Consider the following 21,864-nt stretch of genomic DNA (forward strand, 5'->3'; position numbering starts at 1 on the left):
AGGAACAGCAAAGTAGCACCAGAGAGTTGTCAAATGTAATTTATAGGTTTTTAAGATCTAATCATTTTCTATAACATTAAATTAAATGGCAGCCTTTATTAAAGAGGAAATTACATTTCACCTTGCTACATTCTAGAATATATAATATTATTTTCAGTTGTTGCTTTCTCTAGTGTAAGCGGAGAGGGGAAGGGGAAACAGGATTGATTACTGCTAAGGGGAAGTCCTTGAAAATGTACTTGAGATGAGATGGTTTGTACTACCTCCATTTTCCTCTAGAGCCTATATAGTCCGGCCTCCAAAGTGCACTTGGCAATGAATGGTAAGGATCAGACAAAACAAAGCAGGCTAAAAATCGGAAATCTGACGGAACTGTAGGTAACTCCATGGGAGACAAATGCAAAGAGAGATTTCTGGTATGTGATGTATCTCCTTTTATGAAGGGAACAGTTCCTGGGACTTGGAAGATGCTCAGCTTTAGCAGCCTAGTTCAGAATGGTCTTTTGTAAGTCTAGAGAGCTACTGAATGAAGAAGGAGCTTTAGGGGCAATGATGACACATGCAGAGCTGCCCTGAACGAGCTCCACTTCATCCCAACTGCAGAAAAGCACAATTCTTTTGAGAAGCCACCAAGTTCCTTGCAAGAACAACATTAACCATAACATACAGATTGAGATCTTCAGAAAGTCATCAGGAAACAACTTTGAATACTTAAAGGGAAATTACCTTAGGAAATAAGCAGCACAGGCTGCAAGCAGCAAGAATGAGGAGGGGAGATGTCTTACCTATCTCCGCCACAAGGCACCTGGTACATAAATGAAGGAGTAACTAAGAGCCACTTGTTATATTTAGTGAAGAGGGGAATGTGCAGGACCCTTAAAGGAGCTGGTAATGAATACAAAAGTGAGGAGGAAGAAAGGTCACACCCCATCACAACACAGATCCACTGAATTGTCATGCCTCTGCTGCATAATAAAAACTAAAGTAGGATTTGTACCCCAAAACATGAGCTCCTGCTATCCGAATTGAAATCCCAACTGTGTCCTTTCAATTGATGCAAACACCTTCCCCAGCATTGGTTTCACAGAAGGTATGTCCAGGTGAATGAATAAAGATGATCACACACTCCCCTTCCTCTCCTCCAAGCTACTAAAATGCAGTACTGTGATCCAGAAGCTTAATACTGAACCACACCAGGAACAAGCTAGCACGTCTCATGAGCATAGCACGACATGATCCTCCAGCCCTCACTGGCTTGGAGTTTCAGGCAGTTTGAGTACCTATCTGCCTGGACTTGTCTGCCTAGGTTATATCAAAGACCCGATACCTTACACTCAGTTCTCCCCCCAGTACCTGCCATGGCTACGCTCTCTCCCTGCCTGGCCTGCTTGGCACACTCTCTCTATCGGGGGGCAGTAGTACAGCACCTCTACCCTTCAGCTCATTATCTACATCCCTAGCAACCAATTCCACAGCTTTATCTTGCTCCCTGGTTCTGTCTTCTCCCAACACAAGAGATCTGTTTTATACGCAGCTGAATCTTTTAATAAAATGCCTCTGGACAAAAACTGAAACAGCTTGCCATATAAAAAGCATTTTTATTAATATTAGCTTTCATTGAATCCCTTTATTTTACTTTTTCCAACCAACATAAATTTTGATTGTAAATTACCAGAGCACATCTCTTTAAATCAGCACTGAGAAGTTTTATAGGTACAATATCTGCAGCAATAGTACCACTGAGCTACATTAGCAGGAAGCATCACAGTAAATGAAGAAAGAAGACAGGTCCAAAATAAATGCCTTTTGTTCCCAGAAAAAAGCAGATAGCATTAAACCATTATGTACTGCCTTCTGATTTTCCTCTTCACTTTTAATGCACTTTTCATAAATGGTCTTTTTTTCAGAGTTCTCAACCACATTTTCATTTGCCAATATAAAGTGCTATTTTAAAAAGAAATAAACAGAACATTAAAAAAAAAGCCAGTCTACAAAACACCCAGGCCTCCGTAGAAAGCTCCAAGCTACAAAGGATCCCAGTTTGTTAGTACTGCAGCACTGCATCGTCCTGTTCTGCAATTGAAAAAGTAGTTCTGCAACAAACTCTGCTGCAGAAATAGAAACTTGCAGTTTCCTGTTTACAGCTTCACAGTGATTTCCATATTGAATGTGCTCAGCTTACAAGTGAAAAGAAGGCTTTTCTTTACACTAAACCTTCAACTCAAAAGCACATGAGGTCCTTTCTAAAGTCAGTCAGGATTTTTAACATAGGACATTCCTCCTGTGAACATGACTATAACTAAATTGACAGTAGGAAAATTTGAATCTGGTGAAAAAAAAGCTTCTTTTTCCTTTCCCATTTTAACTTAAAACATTTACAGGATTGTAGGATCCCACAGGACCTCTGGAGTTAAGTCTGCTTCCCCACATAGTTTCATATTAGCTTTGAGTTTAAAGAGCCAAAAAGTTTCAACACTTTATGCTGAAATGTCAATGCAAAGTGAGGATTTTTGCTTTGTTTGGACTTATGATGTCCTTTTATCTTTTTGAAACTGAAAAACCAAAGTGAAATGACATTTAAAGGTTTAGAGATAAGAAAATCCTTTTTTTTCCTTTCAAAACATCAGTTCAATACAAATATGTTCAAACGTCAATAGTTTGGAAGCTTCTTATGGAAAAATTACCTTTTTCCTACTGAACCATTTCAGACAAAAGTTTGACCAATTTAAGTTTCTCACCGGCAAGTTTCTGGTTATTCATTTTCTTCCCATTCTTCTTCCCCTACACCTTTACTGCAGTCTACCTGGTCTGCAGGTTAAATGATGCCCTCAGATATATATGCACAATATCAACCTCATTAGAATATAGCTACAGCACCCCTGAAACCTTTCTGTGCCAGTTCCATGGAGGACAGACGCAACTGATTGCAGAAAAAAAGCTCATCCTTTTTTCCTCTTTCCCCAACATTAGTTAGTTCAAATAAAAAATTCAATTAATTAAATCAGCCCAAACCCCTCCGAGATGAAAACAGTGGTGTCACAAATAACTGTCTACTTATCCAGCAAAAGAAATACCCATATAAATCAGCTTCAAAATAATGAACAACTTTGCAGGATTCTGCACTAGTTTAAAAAGCCATCTTAACTTTACACAAGCTTTTACAGAAGATGCACAGAAAGTGTTAGATACCCGCTCAACGTTCTGGAGATACACTGACTTCTGCAAGAATCTAGAAATCAGAAGCCAAACTGTGCCTTCTGGTAACCAAGATCAGCACATCAGTCAGACAGATAAAAAAAATCTCTCTGTGGAGTAAGATGATGCAACTGTCACAAAGCACCTTTGAGACTGGACCTGGAAGACATCAGTGAAAAAAAAAAAAAAAATCTGCTCTAGCAAGAATTCCTATTTATTCATAAGCTCAGCAATGAAGAAATCTTCCCTCATGTTCTGGCATAATGTTCCAACACTGGCTGGAGGATAGCACATGCATGCATGAGACTTATCAGCTCTCATACCCACACTATCCCTGAGTGATCAACAGCCATGGCGAGAGGGGCATCTGTTCTCTGGGAGCCAAATAAATAAAACAGCCATGTGGAGGGCTATTATTATTATTAACTTTGAGTCCTAGTCATTGTAATCCCTTGTGTTACAGGGTAGTCCAGATTTGGACCTCCTTCTTGCTTTGCAAGGCTCAAAAGCTTCCTTATGTTAAGGACAACCTGTGGGCATCAGTGAAGCAGTAAGACACACTAAGCTTTCCTGACGGCTAAATTTTCTGGACCTGCCCCATTTCAACCTCTTGTAACTTCACTTCTTATTTCCTGAAAATTAACATTAATAACAGATTTAATTAACGAATATATCATCAGATTACCATCCCTCAGAACCATAACACTGTATTCTTACAGGATGAAGTGCACTGCACTCACTTTATAAGGGTTTATGAAGCATGTGTTATAAAAGTACCTCAACCATAAGGCTTTTTATACCTTGGCATTCACTTCAATACAAGCCCATAAAATACAAGCAATCTTTAAGTGTTAAAGGTGACTTTCACTACTGTATTTATTATCAGATAATGAAAAATGAGTCAGACACCCATAGAAACTGAGCAATGAAATAGAGTTTCCTGAGACATTTGCAACAGGTCAGCATTATATGTACTGCAGAGAAAGAGCCTAATAGCCCTCTCAAGACCTTTCAGGTACTTCACGCTAACCTCTCTCCAGAGCTTCTTTTCCATTGGGATTTCTCTGTAATTACAAACCAACCTCTAGCCTTTAGAATTCCATTGCTCATCACCGAACCATCTATATGTTAACAGGAGTTTCTGTGAGTATCCATCTCCTGGGATGGATCTCCTCCACAGTCTGTCTGTGCTAGAAACTGCAGTTGTAGACTCAAGTAAGCTGATTTGAGAAGAGAGCACAGGTCTCTGATGCTGAAGTCAGAAAGCCTCAACACTGGGTTCTCATCTTTCCAAGCTTAAGAGAATAATCAGAGTGTGTCCGTGCGTCCGGCTGTTCCAGGCGGCACGCAAACCCAATGGCTTCTTTGTAAAGGGTTTTGCCACTTATAAAGGGTACGTGAAAGTAGAGCGTCATGACAAAGTGAAGGGTAATATGCGATGAAATGAAAACAAACGTGCTCAGTGTGATACTCATACCTGCTTGGCTACTATTACTGTATCTTCCATACATAATATTCTACTTTCTTACTGTCTTGAGTAAGAATTGTTTTATTGCTTCATGTATTTATATTTATTTGGATCAGTTCTCTATTTCAAGCTAGCCTTAAACTTCTCCAGTTACTGTTTAGTCCTGCTCCCTGACACATTTGCTTTCATTACATATTTGGAGTCATGGGAAAATCCAGTCACAGATACATTCATGCTAAGAACGTGCTTAGCTAGAGGCCACTGCTACTTTTAACAATCCAGAATTCATGTGAATAAGGTTCAGGTGAATAGTAGCCTACTGTTGCAGATAACTTGCCATAGAGACAGCTTTTGTGCAAATTCTCAACATCTTGGAATCATCTGAAGTCTGGAAAATAGTTATTTTCATAAAGTTTTCCACCTATTAAGGTAGAAATCAGGTTCCTGTTTTAATTCAATCTCCAATAGAAGGTACCCAAGATCTGTGCCAGTTCCCACTGCAAATTCCAGAGCAGATCAGGTGTGAGATATCATTTTCAACTGTTTGCTTGCCGATGTGCAATTCCAATATCTTTGAGTCTCCAAGTCAAATCTCACCACAGTATTCTCCACTAAAACACCATTCGTCTACAATTTTGCTACACATAGGACAGCAACATTTTTCACTGAAGTCAATGACTAAATGCTTGCTCAGTTCAGCAGCAGAATAGAGATCAAAATCAGGTTTCTCACATGAAAATGCGTGTGTCCATGGAGGGGTGTGTTTGTCCATGGAGGGGTTTTATTTACATTCTACCTGGAATATCTAATAAATTGAACCAGTAAAAATGCACACAATCTCATGTCATCATGACCAGGACAAAGGTATGAGGGACCCTCTTAAAGTTGCTGTGTAACACTGGGTACTTCACTCAGTTGCTTCATTTTTCAGTTGGAATTAACAGTTCCTCACTGCTCCATTTCTTTGTGTCCTTTCAGTCTTTGGGTGTTTGAAGCAAGGCCAACTATTTGTGTGCAGTATACCTAAAATAGCAGGGTCTTCTGGTGATGTTGCAGCACAAAAGGGCCACTGCTGGAGTCTTTCATCTTCTTCTGCAACATGATTATTTAGCTGTCTCCTTGTTAAAGACCTATTTAGATAGCCCATCTTTAAAAGTACATGTTAGCAAATGAGTTTCATCACAAATCCCATGACTGGTCTGAACAATCACAGTATTCTGGATAGATATCAAGAACATTTTGTCCATGAGAAATGACGCAAGCATAAACCTGCTTTCCAAACAGTACTGCCTATCACCAGGACCAAGTGCACTAACTCTAGTTCACTACTAACTTGAAGAGCCCCTCAGCAGAATCCTGGTTCTGTTAGAAGCAAAACTAAGATTTCTAGCTACAGCAAACTCAGCATGCCATTATCTGGAGAGAATTTGGGAGCAGTAGATCAAGGGAGTATAAGTCCTGCCTGTGAGAATAAATAATCTACATGACATATTAGTATTACACTCAGACACTAAATATGAAATTGGAATATATAGTCCCAGAGTATGCTACACACAGTTGGCTCAGTCAGTGAAGAGTACACAGCTGAGATGACAGCATCTTGCCATTTCTTTCACTGGCTTCTTCCAAATATTAAAGTGGATGGAGATATGAGAAAGACTTTGAGAAAACTGAGAGATTCACCACCATCCCCTTACCATCCATAAGGAGATGCACATCAAACTATCAGTCTTGTTTACAGTGAATAGCCTAGTTAATCTTTGTGACCTCCACTGTTTTTCATACTTAATTACATTTAGGTTATAACTACATTTAATTGTTCCAATTTGTACAAAATCAAAACAGGCTCTTGGCATTGCTGCGATTTCTGCCATAAATCGACATGCCAGAACAAACAGTTCACAGAATGTCAAGCTCCCACACCCCATCCCCTACAGAGAGCTTCATTTAGTTACCACCCCCAGCAGCTGTCTGAGAGCACGGATACACCTTGCAGGATGCTCTAAGGATGAGGTGCAAATCAAGACTAAATTGGCTTCAGAGCAAGAGTCCCTCAAGGAAAACCACTCTGCCATCTTTCTCAGCAGGTAAAGAAGAGAAAATTTATCACAGATTTAAGGTTTAGGTTAAAAAAAGAGCTAGGAAAGAACTCAGATGCTCTAAGGCTGTTATCCTAACCTGCCCACAATGCCAAATCCCAGGCTAGATCCAATTTGCATGCAGAGGAGTGGGATAAGCCATCAAACTAGACCCAACAAAGCAGAACACTTCATCTTTGTTTTTCTGCTAAGCAGGTCAGAACAACATGTCTCCCAGTTTTCTCTTGTCTTCTTGGCACTGGACACGTGTACTTTTCACTTTTAATTACAAGGCACTGCAAGCACTTGCTTGTTAAATTTCAGGTGCCAGTGGGTATGGAAGCCATCCAAAAAGCATGTGTGTGACCTGGCAAAGAGCGATTGGCAACAGCCATGTGCTCAGTTGTAAAACCTTTTCATTATCATAGCAAGGCAGAGTGTACCCAAAGTTAGTTCATCCTGTTGTTAGCACTGCACATCCTTCAGCACATTGGAAAAGGGGTTTTCGTCTGGCACCCCACAGATCAAACACCTCTGACACTGCAACTCCACCTTCCTCTGGCCACTTCAACGGTATGTGCTGTTTTTAGAGAGCTCCCATTCAGCTCTCTTGCCAAAGGCCTTTCCACAGCCCAGAAGATTCATGCCTGGTGCCCCTCTGAGCTGCCAAGTGGGTTACAAGCAAAATCACTTTATGGCTGGTTTTGTATATATCCAGTTTGACCATGCCTACCGTGACTGGGACTGGACAAAAAGTAGAAGAGACTCCTGGCTCGTGAGATATGAGATGAGATACGTAAAGCTTTTAATCTATATTATGCTTTCCTCTGGAGTCTAATATTTTGGCATAGCATGATGTCCTTTCATTCTCTACAGGTCTGCATAGGGAAGCCCTAACTGTTGCAACATCCAACACATCATTTTGTCATTTTGCAGTCATTAGCTTTTTCTAGTGGCACAGAGCAGCTCTGATCCCGGGCTGTGTGCATGGAGGGTTGGGGGGGGAAGCAGCAGTATTCACTGTTATAATTATATGTTATTTGAGTAAATGCATGCTTGTTCTATTCTCTATGGACCTACAAAGTAATTTTCACCATTATGGTAACTTACCGTGTAAGCAGAAATAGTTACAGAAAATAATGTTATCAGCAAGGAAAGGCTGTGTGCACCAGAGCTGCTGGAATTGAGAATGCCATTTATACAAAAACATTTCTCTGATTATAGGTCTCACTTGGGAGAACACTTAACACATGGGAATAAGTTTACTCACAGTAGTTGCCCCATTACAGAAAACAGAGAGATGTGCATGGATAGTTACTGATAGGGGCAAACTTTGGTAGCCCATATACAGCAGTCTATTTCATTTGAGGACAGTAGAGTGACTCTTCAGAAAAATAAAAATAGTATTATGTATCGCCCCTGAGGCCAATAAACCTGAATACAATTTTAAATGCATCATTGCTTTTACACTGCTTACACGCTTATTTTTCTGCTTTTTAGTCAGATAGCAGAGAGAATATAGACAACAGTCAGCTTCACCAATGTTCACATCCAGATGCTAACAAGCTATCTCAATTTACTTGCCTGGCATCTATTCCCCACGTCCCCCCACTATCCTTAATGCATTTCTCTTTCTAACATCCTCCCACTGCAGAAGCTCACAGGGAATAGCAAAGCAGCTATCCCATTTTCTTGATGGAAAGCTGAGGTGCCCAAGAATTAGGGGTTAAAATTACAAAAAATCATGAATTTGCAGTGCTCTGCACAGTAGCACTAAACTCCAAGCTATCCACCATTGCAGAAGCTCCACATCTTACCTGAAGTTTTAAAGATCCTAACATAAGGGAAGATTCAGAACCTAGAAACATGATTCACAACAAGCAGCTCACTAGATTTCACATTTCCCATCACATTTGCAAAACTGCCTCCCAGTGATACAGTCCTTGCAGGTTCATGGTAGAAGTCTTGTCTGTGATTATGCACTGAGGAAGTGAGGGACTGCCCCACTGATTAGGAAGTGCAGCTGCTGTGTTCTATTCCAGCAGTGCCACTGACACCTCAACAGTCTTAGGAAACTCATTTACCTTCTTTTCTGTATCTTCCCACGCATATACACGAGCCAAGCTCTGATCATGGCAGTGTCCTGAAGAAGCAGGTTGAAGGGAGTGCAAGATGGAAGAGAGAAAGGTTTTCTCCAGCTCACCTGTAACACTCTGGTTTAGGTAACAACTGGCAAAAGTCACAAAACTGCCAACTGACTCCATCTTTCCACCTATTTCCAGCTCTTGAGCCCTGCACTCACCATCTCCACTTCATCCCCACTCCTGTCTCCATGCAGACTCTGTCAGGCTTGTTGCTTTCTTCCAACCATTTGTCAAGATCATGCTGGCCAGCCATGCAGAAGGTGTTTTCCAAGGGAATCAAAAAATGTGCGATAAGCTTTTTCATTACAAAAGGAACAACCAGACAGGTTGCAACAAAGAATTACGGGGCTGTGGGACCCACTGTGAACAGCAGCATAAATCTCTCCTCAGACAGGAAGCACATGGGGACTGGCCAAAGTGCTGATTCCCCAGATTTATGAGAAAATTGTGGCCTGGGTTTACCCTGACTATACCTGTGCACCACCTGAAAAATCTCTGTCATTACACTAATGTGTAATGTCCACTAATGTCTGTATATAAAGAAGCAGGGCATTTTAACATGAACAGAGTCAAGAGCAATGAACTCTGGCTAGTGCAAAAGGCAGTCTCAGAACTGCTGAAAGGTTTCTCTGAAATCTAGCCCAGCCAAGCTCCATGCCAAAGGAAAAACAGCTCCAAACAGAACCGTTCAAGGACTTCAAAGATCCACAGTGCTACCTGGGATAAAATCATTTCATACACACAGTACAAGGCAGATGTGCCCATGTGGGAAGCACAGGAGATATGGAAGGGGAGTAACACAGAGTGAAACCAGAGCTCTGGACACATCACTGAATTAGCAATAGCCACAACAGCGCAGCTCTCAGACACCGTGAGTGAGACTACAGTCCCAACACGCTGTGTGGGGTTCACAGTCACTACAGAAGCTCCTCTGCGCCAGCGCACTTCAAGTCTATATAGACGAAGCACAAAAACTGCCTCCACTAAAAGCAAGGCCCAAAGAGATTAAGTAAACTGCTGAAAGCCACAAAGTCTATGGCAGAAATAGGGACAGTATCCTTATCTTTCAACAGCCAGTAAGAATGCTGTAGACTCTGCTATCCTAGTCATAAAAAAAAAGAAAAAAAAAAAACACTACTCAATCAGTAATACTGCATTCCTTTATTTTATTCTTCATTTTGGAAAAAAATAAAATAAAAGGACACTTTTACCAGGATTGCAGGATTTTGGGTTTGAGTGCTGGGTTTTTTTATTTTTATGCTTTTCCTCAAAAGAAAAGAAAAGAAAAGAAAAAGCAACCATGTCCTGGCGAATTAGTTCTAATCACTAAAGACCAAGGTCACAGCACTATTCAGTCTCTGCAAGGTCCCACCTGCCCCTTTTCCAAGGGCTGCTCTCCACCCATTCTATTATTTTTAATAACAGGACATGCTGACTCATTACTATTGATTGATTATCCTGCTGACTGTGAAGCACCATTCCCCTCCTTGTTAATTCAAAACTACCTCATTTTTCATACTTCATAAATTAATATATTATTGGAGCTGCAGCAATAAAGGAGAAAGACATGTTTCAGAGAGAGGTAGAGAGTAGTGGGGAAAAGGAAGGAAGTCTCATAAACCTGCCCTATGTCAGGTCCTACAGCCATGCCTACCCTTGTGGCAGGCTGGGTGATGAACCCCAGGCAGCCCCTATGAGGAGAGACACCCCGACAGGCCATCTTTGCTGCTTTAACCAGGCAGGGCACTCAGAGATCACACAAGTCAGCTCTGGCCCACTTCCCAAAAAAAACCAGCCGTTCTAAGTGGGAAAATTGCAGCTTTATTTTAGTGGATGTTTTAACTTCTTTATCTTTTAATTCCTTTAATGCTTGCTGGCTAAATCGGAACAAAACTACCTCTTTATTAGATACTGCCAGCCAACATCAGGGAAGCTCCCATCTGAACGTGGGTGCAACCTTTCCAGTTTTACCCCATCGCTTCTCTCTCCTGCCTCGTACCGCCCCCAGGGCCCTGCAGGAGCCTGGCTCTCTAGGGACACAGGGTGAAGCTCACAGGCAGAGCAGCAGCAGAGGCCCCTGCAGTACCAAAGTGCGAGGACACAGAACAGACCAGGGCAATGCACAAAGTTCAGAGGGAAGAGCCCATCCCCACCACCTCGCAGTGACAACTGCGACTCTCCGCAGTGGGCGCATGAGTTTCAGTCAGATTTCACCATCAGTCACATGATTACATTTCTTTAGCAGCAGTTTTAGAAATGGGTCCTACTGTAATTGGTCAATTAAAAAAATTGAAGGGAAGAAAATAAAAAGGAAAAGAAAGGCATGGGGAAGACTGATGAAAACAGAATCCTGTCGCTGTGTCCTTCAATGCCCTACAATTCAGAAGGCCTAAACTCAGAGAAGGAACAGTTTTTTACCTATTTTCTCACAGCCTTATATAGATTATAAATTTATTAAAGCAAGGACTGACTTCCATCATCTGTCTGTAGAGAATTGGACTCTTACTGCACATGGGAGCCTTATGATCAACTGTAGTATCAGGGCAAAGTTAGAGCATCTACAGTTCCTGCAGAGATCAGGCCTGCGATGCATCAGGCAGAAGCTAAGCAGAGATTTCAGGATCACAGTTCCAGTCGCTGGTGAATAAAATGTTATCGCAGGTGTCTTGACTGCTTTTTTTTTTTTTCTTAATTTAAATACATTATGTCGACATGGTTACTTTTATCAACCAGACTCACAATATCTGCGAAGACTAAAATGACATTTATTTAAAAAGATATTTTCAATAACACCAACTTAGAGCCTCATTTTATTTCTTATCTTTATTAACTGAATCCTGCATCAGGCTTGCATTTCAATACCTACCTCAGCACTACCCAAACATTTATGAAATGAGTTCAGAAACCTACAAAAAATGCAAGTAAAAGCTGCTGTAACGTATGTGTACAAGGAGAGGAAATGCATGGATGCATAAGGCCACACACAGACAACCCTAATTCTGGAATTTCATCATATAGGGATTTTTTTATAAATATTTTATAAACAGATCTCTCGCTCTCCCCCTCTGCCCACAAGAAATAATGTCATATGTGAGCATTTTGTTAATTATCTATTCTGTGCTTATTTTAGAAACAGTTTACATTGGCAGTGGGTAAGGGTCCTTTTTTTTTTTTTTTTTTTTTTTTATTTTTATTTTTTATGCACCTGCTTTTTCAGAGAGAAAACTGAAACAGCTCCAAGAAGTTCCAGTTTTCATGTTCATGCTCACCGAAGCAGCCTTCCCTGGGGTACAACAATCACATTGTTCCAGACTAAGAATGGACAAAATTTGCGTTGAGGATCTCATGTAAACTTGAGCCCCAATTCTGTGCTATCATCTGTGCATCCAAGGTGCATCCAAGATATCAGACGCTACAGGACCTCTGTTTACCTCTACAATTTATGTTAAGTCAGAAGTGATAAAATCTAAATCTACTAAGACCAGACCTCACTAATTTCTTCCTTCTTTAAGTACAGGAGCCTACAGGTCAGCTCAGGTCTCAGTAGGGCATCTAATACGACAGATCCCAGTTTCAGGCAGTGCCATGGCAGAGTGCCTTCTCATGGGGTTCCTGGATTACAAAGACCCCCAAAAGGCACAATCCCCAAGCAATACAGTTCTGATCAAGCTGACAATAGCAAATAGCTTGTGAGACACCAGCATAGGAGAAAGGTCATAACAGGGAAGCCTGTAAGGAAGCATCCACATCAGGTTCACATCTACCAGGTGAGGCTTCGGCAAGTCTGTAAGTGACCAGAAGGACATGAAACATCTGGAATTGAAGAAATTCTTAGAAACTGCAGTGATGTATGCTGGTAAATAAATAAGACTGAACAGCACTACCTTAATTTAAAAGGTATCTAAATCTAAACCTTAAGTTACTGTTTGTTCATACATTCCACTCAGTGGTTTTAAAGTGTTTTACAGACAGCAATTAATTTAATCTGTAAAGCCAGATTTACCAGATGATGAAAACATTCATTAAAAAAATTAATTAAAAAAAGATTTTGAGTATACTCAAAAAGACCCTATATTTTAAGAGTATTCTAATAATGCTACTATTTTGCCTCAGCAGCTCAATGGCTTCCATTCACTGATGTTCAGCCACTTTTAAAACACTAATGAATTAATTCTACCAGTATAGGGAAACTGTTTCCTGCCCAGGAAGGATCAGGAGAAGTGATAGAGAAAACACAGCTTTTCTGAATTGAAAAGAGAAAAATTAAAAAAAACCCTTCAAAGGGAAGTAGACGACTTGAGAAATTTCTCAAGTATTACAACACATTCAACATTCAAGTGATCCCATTTCAGAGGGTTTCAGGTCATAACTCTGCAAAAGCACAAAAAAAAGTCTCTCTCTGAGGTAAGAAGTTCAAGTTGAACTTCATCAGATAAGTAGAGAGAATCCCACACATAAGGGCTCCCAAGTTTGAACCCTGCAGATGAAACATCAAATCACACATCCTCTGACTCTGCTATGGATACTATAAGTGACCTTTAAGAAATCATGGGACTCAGTACTGGGTCCCATCCTGTTCAACTTATTCATCAGTGACCTGGATGAGGGGACAGAGTGCCTCCTCAGCAAGTTTGCTCTTGATACCAAGCTGGGAGGAGTGGCTGACACACCTGAGGGCTGTGCTGCCATTCAGAGAGACCTGGACAGGCTGGAGAGTTGGGCAGAGAGGAACCTCCTGAGGTTCAACAAAGGCAAGTGCAGAGTCCTGCACCTAGGGAGAAATAACCCCAGGCACCAGTACAAGCTGGGGGCTGACCTTCTGGAGAGCAGGTCTGCAGAGAAAGACCTGGGAGTGCTGGTGGATGACAAGTTGACCATGAGCCAGCAACGTGCCCCTGTGGCCAAGAAGGCCAATGGTCTCCTGGGCTGCATTGGGAAGAGTGTTGCCAGCAGGTCGAGGGAGGTGATCCTGCCCCTCTACTCAGCCCTGGTGAGGCCTCATCTCGAGTGCTGTGTCCAGTTCTGGGCTCACCAGGACAAGAGAGACATGGAGCTACTGGAGAGAGTCCAGCATAGGGCTACGAAGATGATCAGAGGGCTGGAGCATCTGCCCTGTGAGGAAGGGCTGCGAGAGCTGGGCCTCTTCAGCCTGGGGAAGAAAAGACTGAGGGGGGATCTTACCAATGTGTACAAGTACCTGAAGGGAGGGTGTCAAGGGGACGGGGACAAACTCTTTTCAGTTGTCCCATGTGACAGGACAAGAGGCAATGGGCAGAAATTGAAGCACAGGAAGTTCTGCCTGACCGTGAGGGGGAATTTCTTCCCTGTGAGAGTGACGGAGCACTGGAGCAGCCTGCCCAGAGAGGTTGTGGAGTCTCCTTCTGTGGAGATGTTCAAGGCCTGCCTGGATGCAACCCTGTCTAACACGCTCCAGGTGACCGTGCTGAGCAGGGAGGTTGGACTAGATGTTCTCCAGAGGTCCCTTCCAACCTCAACCGTTCTGTGATCTTTGCCTCAACAGAAGTGAAGAAAAATGATGTTTCTTTATTTTCTATTTAAATTGTCAGTTCTGAGACTGACAGTGACTGTCCCTGAAGTGTATTTACCAGATAGAATACAATGCAATGTTGATCAAACTGCAGTCATATTTGTACAACCTATTGGCAAGAATGGAGAAATCTGAGTTCAGCTGATCCTGATGCTGTATGTTAGAGCTACAGCTTTTCCTGTATATCAGCAGGCAGGTTCTGCCCACAGAGGCTCTGGAAGGAGTAACATGTTTTTCAGAGTGCTGAGAAGCCCAGGAATGTCCTACATAGCTCAGCAAGTCCAGAGAAAGGGTGCAAAAAGAAATGATTACAACTCAATTTGCAGGTCAGGTAATTTAGACCCTGTTAATGGCAGCTGCAAGAGCTATTCAGTAAATGTATTTCTTTGGGCTGCAGGAAAAGATAAGGGATAAAAGACAGTGGAAAGAAATAGTTCTATTATTCCTGCCCTGTGGCTCCAGCTCAGCCCACCACCTTTGTGTTATAAATATGGTCTCTGGGATCACACCAGTAAGTGTCAGTTTGTAGCACATGCTGTTTATCACAGTGTCAGTATAATAAGAAAAAAAGAGAGTCCAAAGAAACCTTCCATCTGCCAAATGGCTTTAGGATACTCCAAAGCTCAGTTCCTCACCAATTGCTTAGGCTGCAATCTCAGGAAAAAAAGAACAGCAGATGACTAATGGGAGCTCTGGCAAAAGATGTCAGCTCAGTTCTGGCTGGGTTAGTAAGCATCAGGTGTGTCCTGGAACCACTGCTTCATCAGCCTACCACACATTTGAGGAGGAGGGAGAAACTAAAATGCCGCAGAATTCCCCCTGGGATCAAATGGAGTGAGATATAAAGGTAGAAACAAAACCAATTCAGACCACTCTTCCACCCTGAGGCTCCACTCATAGCTCAGGAATTCCCTTTGGAGATGCATATAACCAGCAGGGGTTCGCTCCCAATTTATTACTCTTTAAGTGTGCAAGAAAAAATAAAAAGGAGGTCAAAGGCATTTGCACATAGTTAGGATCTCCAATTCCTGTAAGAGCACAGATGTGGCTCTCAGTGTGTTTGCTAGCTTCCAGTTAGGTAGATACATTTCTCTGCAATTCCAGTATTATGGTCACAATTAACTTCTTCCTTCATTAACCTGAACTGCAACACAGCATTACTCTCTGTCAGCTCATAAACAGTTGTCTCACTTCATCCCTAAGCAGCTATGCAGAAACAAACCTAATTAGACTCAGCTGTCAGAGCTTCTGACTTGCCAAATACCTCCAAGCATTTCTCACTCTGATGGGCCGAGTCCAGAGGCATGAATAGGTAGGTACAAGAGGTGTCACCTTCTTTTGGGTTTTATGGCATCAGTGATTTGGGCTGCCCTTCTATTTTGACTCTGTGACATTTGGGAAACTCATTTGCAAAACCATTTCCTCAAAGCTCTTTGACTGAGCACCACAACTTTATTTCTGCCTTATGCTATTTGCAGCTCCTGTTCACATCCCTTAGCTAGAAGGTCTATTGATGAATAAAATCTCATGCTTCAGTTCCACTATAAGGAAAAAAAAAATAGGGGGAATGCTCACTTCAGCCCCTTTTGCTGGGTGATATTTCTCTCTGTGCAGAGAGTCAGCATAGTATCACCTACAACAACGATCGTAAAAGCACGGGAAAAAAGCTGAAGATGACTGCATCCAATGGAATTCAAAGCAAAGTCATGAAGGAAGGTCTTTCTAAGACATCAGAACTGTCATCACAGATCTTATATGCCATCAGGGCCTCCTGTTTATCCACTTCTCATCTGAACAATACTACATACTGGCAAGTGGCTTCTAGTTTGATTTTGTCTGCTAGTTGTCATTCTCTTCCTTTATCTCCTCTCTTTTTTTTCTTTTAAATGCTTTTTAACTCCATCCTCTCAACCTCCACAGGAATCCCAAGGGTAGAGATAAAAGTTTCCTAGTGAAAACTGGGTTTTCAAGTAAACAACAGCTTCACCAAGAATATTCCCTCTTCACAGAGTGATTTTTTTTTTTCTTGGAAAAAAAATACAAGAAATGTATGGTTCCATAACAATTTCTTGGGATTCAAAATGGCACTTCAGTGTCTGAAAGGAGCAGCACTTCAGTTACACAGAATTTCTGTTCTGCTCTACTTTCTGTGCTCCTTGGAAGGACTCTACATATCTCTGTTACTGACAAACAAGAAGAAAACAAATGTTGATGAGACAGGTGATCTTACCCAAGAGATCAGCCTATACTAGAGAACAGGAACTCAGAACACTTCAGCTCTAAGAAGCGCTATTTTGAAACGTGGGCAGTTAGTCAAAGAATCTCAGGCCTGGATATTAGCAGAAAATAAACAATTTTCCAATAAAAAGTTTTCAGCACCATCAACAAAAAAACAACAAAATTGAGACAGAGAGAAAATGGGAATTAAAGAAGTCAGGAGAAAGGTTCATATTAAAATAGAAGAGAATTATTCCCCTAGCGCTTTGGAAGAAATAAACAATTGTAATTCCCATACTGCTGCAAAAATCTGTCTCCAGTAAAATACAACTAATGCTTTAAAAAACAGCATTAAAGGTCAGCAGAGAACTGAGATTCTCCTGCCCAGCAGCCTTTTGTTACATCCCTGAAGACAAAACAGAGGTGTGTAATCGTGGGGCAGATAAATTAAAACTATGAATTTTTGAGTCCCAACTTTTCACAGCACTTAACCTTTAAATCGCATTCAACTGCGAGGAAGGTATGTTGCTAAACATACATAAATGTTTCCCCTCTCTGAAGTTCACCGCTGAATCACTGGGCTCATTGCAACCCGTATGCTCACTGCTAATTGGGCCAAACCAGATACCTCTCAGGCAAACAACCTGGTGGGTGGATGCACTGAAAGGAAAGGAGGATCCTGGAATACTCTCTGCTGATTCGAATTTCTTCCTGGGGGTGGAAGCATCACAACAACAGACACTTGGCTTCCAACTGTGACTCAAAACAGTAACTCTTAAGAAAGCCATAGCCCCCAGGAGTTCAGAGTAGTTCAACTGCTCTGTATAATGATCACATGGAATTTCATAGTACTAATGAGAACTCAATTCAGGTTTTCCCGATCTAAATCCTAGCCCCAACCAGCCAAAGAGGCTGCTTTTGAGACCACCTCAACCCCATGACCTGGAACCACTGAGCACTGAAACACAGCAGAAGCCACCAAATAACTTGTCATATTCACACCAAAAATAAAATAAAAAATAAAAAGAAATTGGAAACAAAAAGCTTTCATTTGGAAAAGGAAGAAAAAAGGAGCAGCTTTTAAATCCTCTTTCCTCATATTTTAATTGAGCCCAGGGTTATGCCACAATTCAGGTAAAAAATGTTTATGTAACTGGCATTTGGCTGAATGTATAATTCCTATTTTATAGCTGAAGAAAGGCATTTTGGGGCTTCAAAGAAATCTGACAGGTAATTCCCACTATAGTTCTGCAGGGTAGCTGAGAGGTAATTATCCTTCTCACTAGTAAATCAATTAAGAATGAATGTATGGAAAGCTTTTCCCCTCCTCCAAGTAACTGCTAATCCTCTAAGCACTAATAAGCAGAGAGTGTTAGCAACAGTATGCAAACCCATCAAAAAACAACAGGAGCTGTGAGGCACGAAGGGTCCAGTCAGTACCTGGGAGCTGATGCCTAAGGAGAAAATATCTTGCCTGGCAAGGATCTGCATGCTTCGTTGTGTACGCACAGCCCTTGCACACGTCTGCTGCTTCTGGCATCGTTCTCCCACTGTTTATCGCCTAAAACAAAGATCTGTTTTTGAGGCTAGCAAGGGACCACTGCATTTTGTTTAGCTAGCCAGCACTCACACCATTGGAGGTGAAGGACACGGGATCTATCTAGGTTTTCTCCACCAGGGTGCAACCGATTCACCTTCTGCTCTGTGATTCATTGCTGGTGGTTATCCATGGGAGCTCAGCAAAAACATGATGCTTACTCTGCAGGTCACTGAAACGGTATTCACCCAGAGAGACATGGAGAAGATTACAACCTACGTGTATTTTGTGTGGCACACAGCTTTATGACTCTGTAAGAGGTGGGCACACAAGTAAGCCTGATACTGAATTTGACAAACCCCAGATACTCCAATCCAGTGACACCTCCAAGTGCTTTTCTAACGCTGCCTGGATGCCTGGAATTGCTTTGCCTGTCAACAAAGCAGAGGCAGCTCTGGGTCAGGACAAACCAGCCATTTAACCATGCACAGTAACAGTGTGTATAAATTCAGCAGAGATAGAAAGAATGAAAACCAGTTGTTCCCACAGCAGGCAATACTGAAGCCTGGTTTCCTGTGGATTTTCCCTACAGCCCATCTCTATATTTCAAAAGAGTTTTGAGAGGAAAGACAGAGAGGGAAGACAGGCAGGTCCAGAAATTATTTCCTTAAAAGATTATCACTTTAAACAAGTAAACATCATGTAAAGAGGGCTCTGCACGTCACTATAGGATAAGTGTTATTAATAGAGAGAGAGAGAGAGAGAGAAGATTGCTAAATCTGTAAACATTGATAACTTGAGAAGTTGCTAGCTGATAACCTAGTATTCTGATTAGTGAGAGAGAGAGAGAGATTACGCCAGTGACGTAGTATTTGTAACCGAGCACATTGCCTCTGATTTTGGGTGGGCAGAGTTGCTTTGGAAACAGAATGAACAAGAATTAACTCTTCAGATAGCTTCGTGGATCCACTGTGTTGGATTTAGGAGGGGGAAGATATTGGGCTGTTTTCTTTTTAAAGGCTGGAAGAGTTCATTATAAAAATACTTCATTTCCATTTTGCTCAGAACAAAGAAGTCAAGACAGTTTTCAAGCAATTCAGCTTCTGCATCAGAAAAAATAAAAGCTGACCCCTGCCCACTGCCTGCTCCCTCTCCTCCATACACTCTAACACACATATATGGTTGTCTATAGTAATCAGAGCTATGATTGCCTTAAGGTTGAATTCACTGAAATAAACATCAATCTTAAAACCTCTGTGGACTGACCAATGATGGAAAAAACAATAGTAATAATAATAACAGTATGAGTAGCAAAATACAAGTTTGGAAACCTATTGAGAGAGGCACGAGATGGGCAATTTGGAAGTGATCCAGCAGAAGGAGCTGCACACCATCCAAACACATAACTCCCCTGACAGCAATTAGCCACACGCTGCAGCCCTCCCACGTTGATTTCTGTGGGTAGCTGAAAGCGCCTTTGTCCCGCTACCTCCCTTGAATCAGCAGAGCCACTAATTTTAAATCAGAAAGGCACTGAGTAGTAACTCCTGGGCTGCGCTGTGCGAGCCAGCCACAGCCCTAATTGCATCATGTGGGAAGTGTGAGCAGGGGGTTGAAAGCTATGACCTCATATTCTCTCCTACGCACTCGAATCAAATCTTAGGTCTCCCACCCACTCCGCCAGCCACATTCTCCGTTCAGCCCCCTTATGTGATGTAACCAATGACAGTGTCATTTACATCTTTACCTCCAACTCCTCCATCAAGCTAGGAAGCATAAAAGGGAAAAGCGTCGAATGCAGGAAGGAATGCCTCTTACTCAGTATTTCAAATAATAAAGTGATAGAGAAGTCAAGGGAAGGTGTACTAGCTAAGGGCAGTACTAGCAAGAATTCCAGAAGTATTTGTATGAATTCACTTTGTTTAAAGGTATAATAGTCAGAAGGAAAAAAATAACAACCCTTTTATTTATCTAACAAAAGACTGGGCACATTCAGGAGGAGATTAAGGACTCCATCCTGATCAAAACAGGCAAAAATAGACAAAATAGACATAATTCTACCGAACTTGATGGAAACACGCTAGCGTAACTTGTGGCACAAATCTGAGCTCTCAAGACTTGCCCAAGGATTTTACTTTAGGTTCATAATTCCTCTCAGAACACACACAAATGTTGTCATTTTATTTCTGTAGCTAACCAGCTCAGTGACTCTCCCTTACCTTCCTCTTGTTAGTAGGACTGACATAAAGGTAGCTCAACACAGTCTTCAGGCCTACTTTGTCATTCAGCTTTTCATAGGTAGTGCCGTAGTCTGTCGACCTGGAGAAAAGAGACAAAAAGAGTTTGTGTGGTTAGCAGAACTCAGGGAAGGAAAATGACCAGGCAAACCAAGCTGTAACTCGAAGTTACAGCTTCGAGTGGCCAGGAGAGGAAAAGGTGGCCAGCAGAAAAGAGAAGAAAAATGGAGTCCTTTGGGCAGGGTCTGCCCTTGTATCAATTGCTCCTGCAGTGCATGGGTAACTATGGTGCCGCTGTGAAGATCCTTATGGACCTCATGGGGTTCTGCTCTCAAGCACTGCTGTCCAATTGTGGTTGATATTTGTAGGGAGGACTCTGATCTCAGTGGCACCTTTAGCACAAAAACTCTCTTTTCAAACAAATCCAACAAAGAAATCAAAATCAAACACCTTAACAACTTTATTTAAGTAGGGTGATTTTTGACTTTGAGGTAGGGATTCAAAAGCAGCTCATATATGTAACAGCCAGAAAAAAATGCATCTAAAATGGCATCTTGAGTCCTCAGTCCCCCGATCCATGAATTTGTGCCATGAATTTAATTTATCTGAGTTACAGAGACAGATTCAGGCCCCTACACTAGCAAATCCCACTCGGAGGAGCAGATGATCTGGGGGTGGCACTACCCATTCGTGACTGGAGAAAAGGGCTGCTTCGTCACAGAGGGTTTTCTGCAGCTTCCTCCTCCTCATTTGTGGGCATTGCTGAAACCCTTCTTTGCCCTGCTTATTTCTCTTCTCTGTACTCACACTCTACTTTTCCTAACAATCAGTATATTTTTCCTATCAGAAGAGATCAACAACTATCTAGTTCAAGATCCCCACCACGAACTGTGGTCAAAAACAACCGCTTTAGGAGCAAGTGTACCATGCTGCATGCAGAGCCCACTCACCATACCTAAACAACAGGGAGGACCTGGCTCCTGAATCCACATATCCTCTATATAGAAGAAATACAATCCTTACCAGGCAGGTGGGGAAAGACCTTCACTAAGAGCCTCCCTGGACAAACTTAATATTTCATTAAAATGAGAATTCGTTCATGCCCCTAACTTCCTCTCCTTAATCATTCTTTTTTCTAAACAGGTGATTAAAGAATATTTAGAAATTCAACACTTTTCCTGGAAACGAGCTCCAATAATTTTCTAGTTTTCTAAGCTCAGCAAGCATCCAGCATCGCAGCCTTGTGATTTTGCTCAAGACCAACCCTCTGCTGCTTGTCCACTTGACACAGATATGGCCCGTGTCATTCTTTCGGCATTGCAGCAAATAGCACGTCTGCACCTGGCAGCTCGGGACTCTTGCAGAAACTGAGCAACACCAGAGCCTGCACCCGGCCTGGGTTACCTCCTCGTTGTTTCAGTGCCACTAGCACTACACAGA

General features: G+C 41.9%; 1 protein-coding gene across 1 annotated transcript in view; it reads right to left on the bottom strand.

Annotated features, from left to right (window-relative positions):
* The window catches only part of LOC134142590 (VPS10 domain-containing receptor SorCS3-like), a 304,720-nt gene that overhangs the window by 139,851 nt on the left and 143,005 nt on the right, over positions 1 to 21,864 (bottom strand). The window contains exon 3 of the mRNA XM_062579860.1: positions 20,407 to 20,506. Within this exon, the coding sequence (XP_062435844.1) occupies positions 20,407 to 20,506 (100 nt within the window). The remainder of the gene's footprint in view (positions 1 to 20,406; positions 20,507 to 21,864) is intronic.

Source organism: Rhea pennata, chromosome 7 (assembly GCF_028389875.1).
Source record: "Rhea pennata isolate bPtePen1 chromosome 7, bPtePen1.pri, whole genome shotgun sequence".
NCBI classification, from domain to species: Eukaryota; Metazoa; Chordata; class Aves; order Rheiformes; family Rheidae; genus Rhea; species Rhea pennata.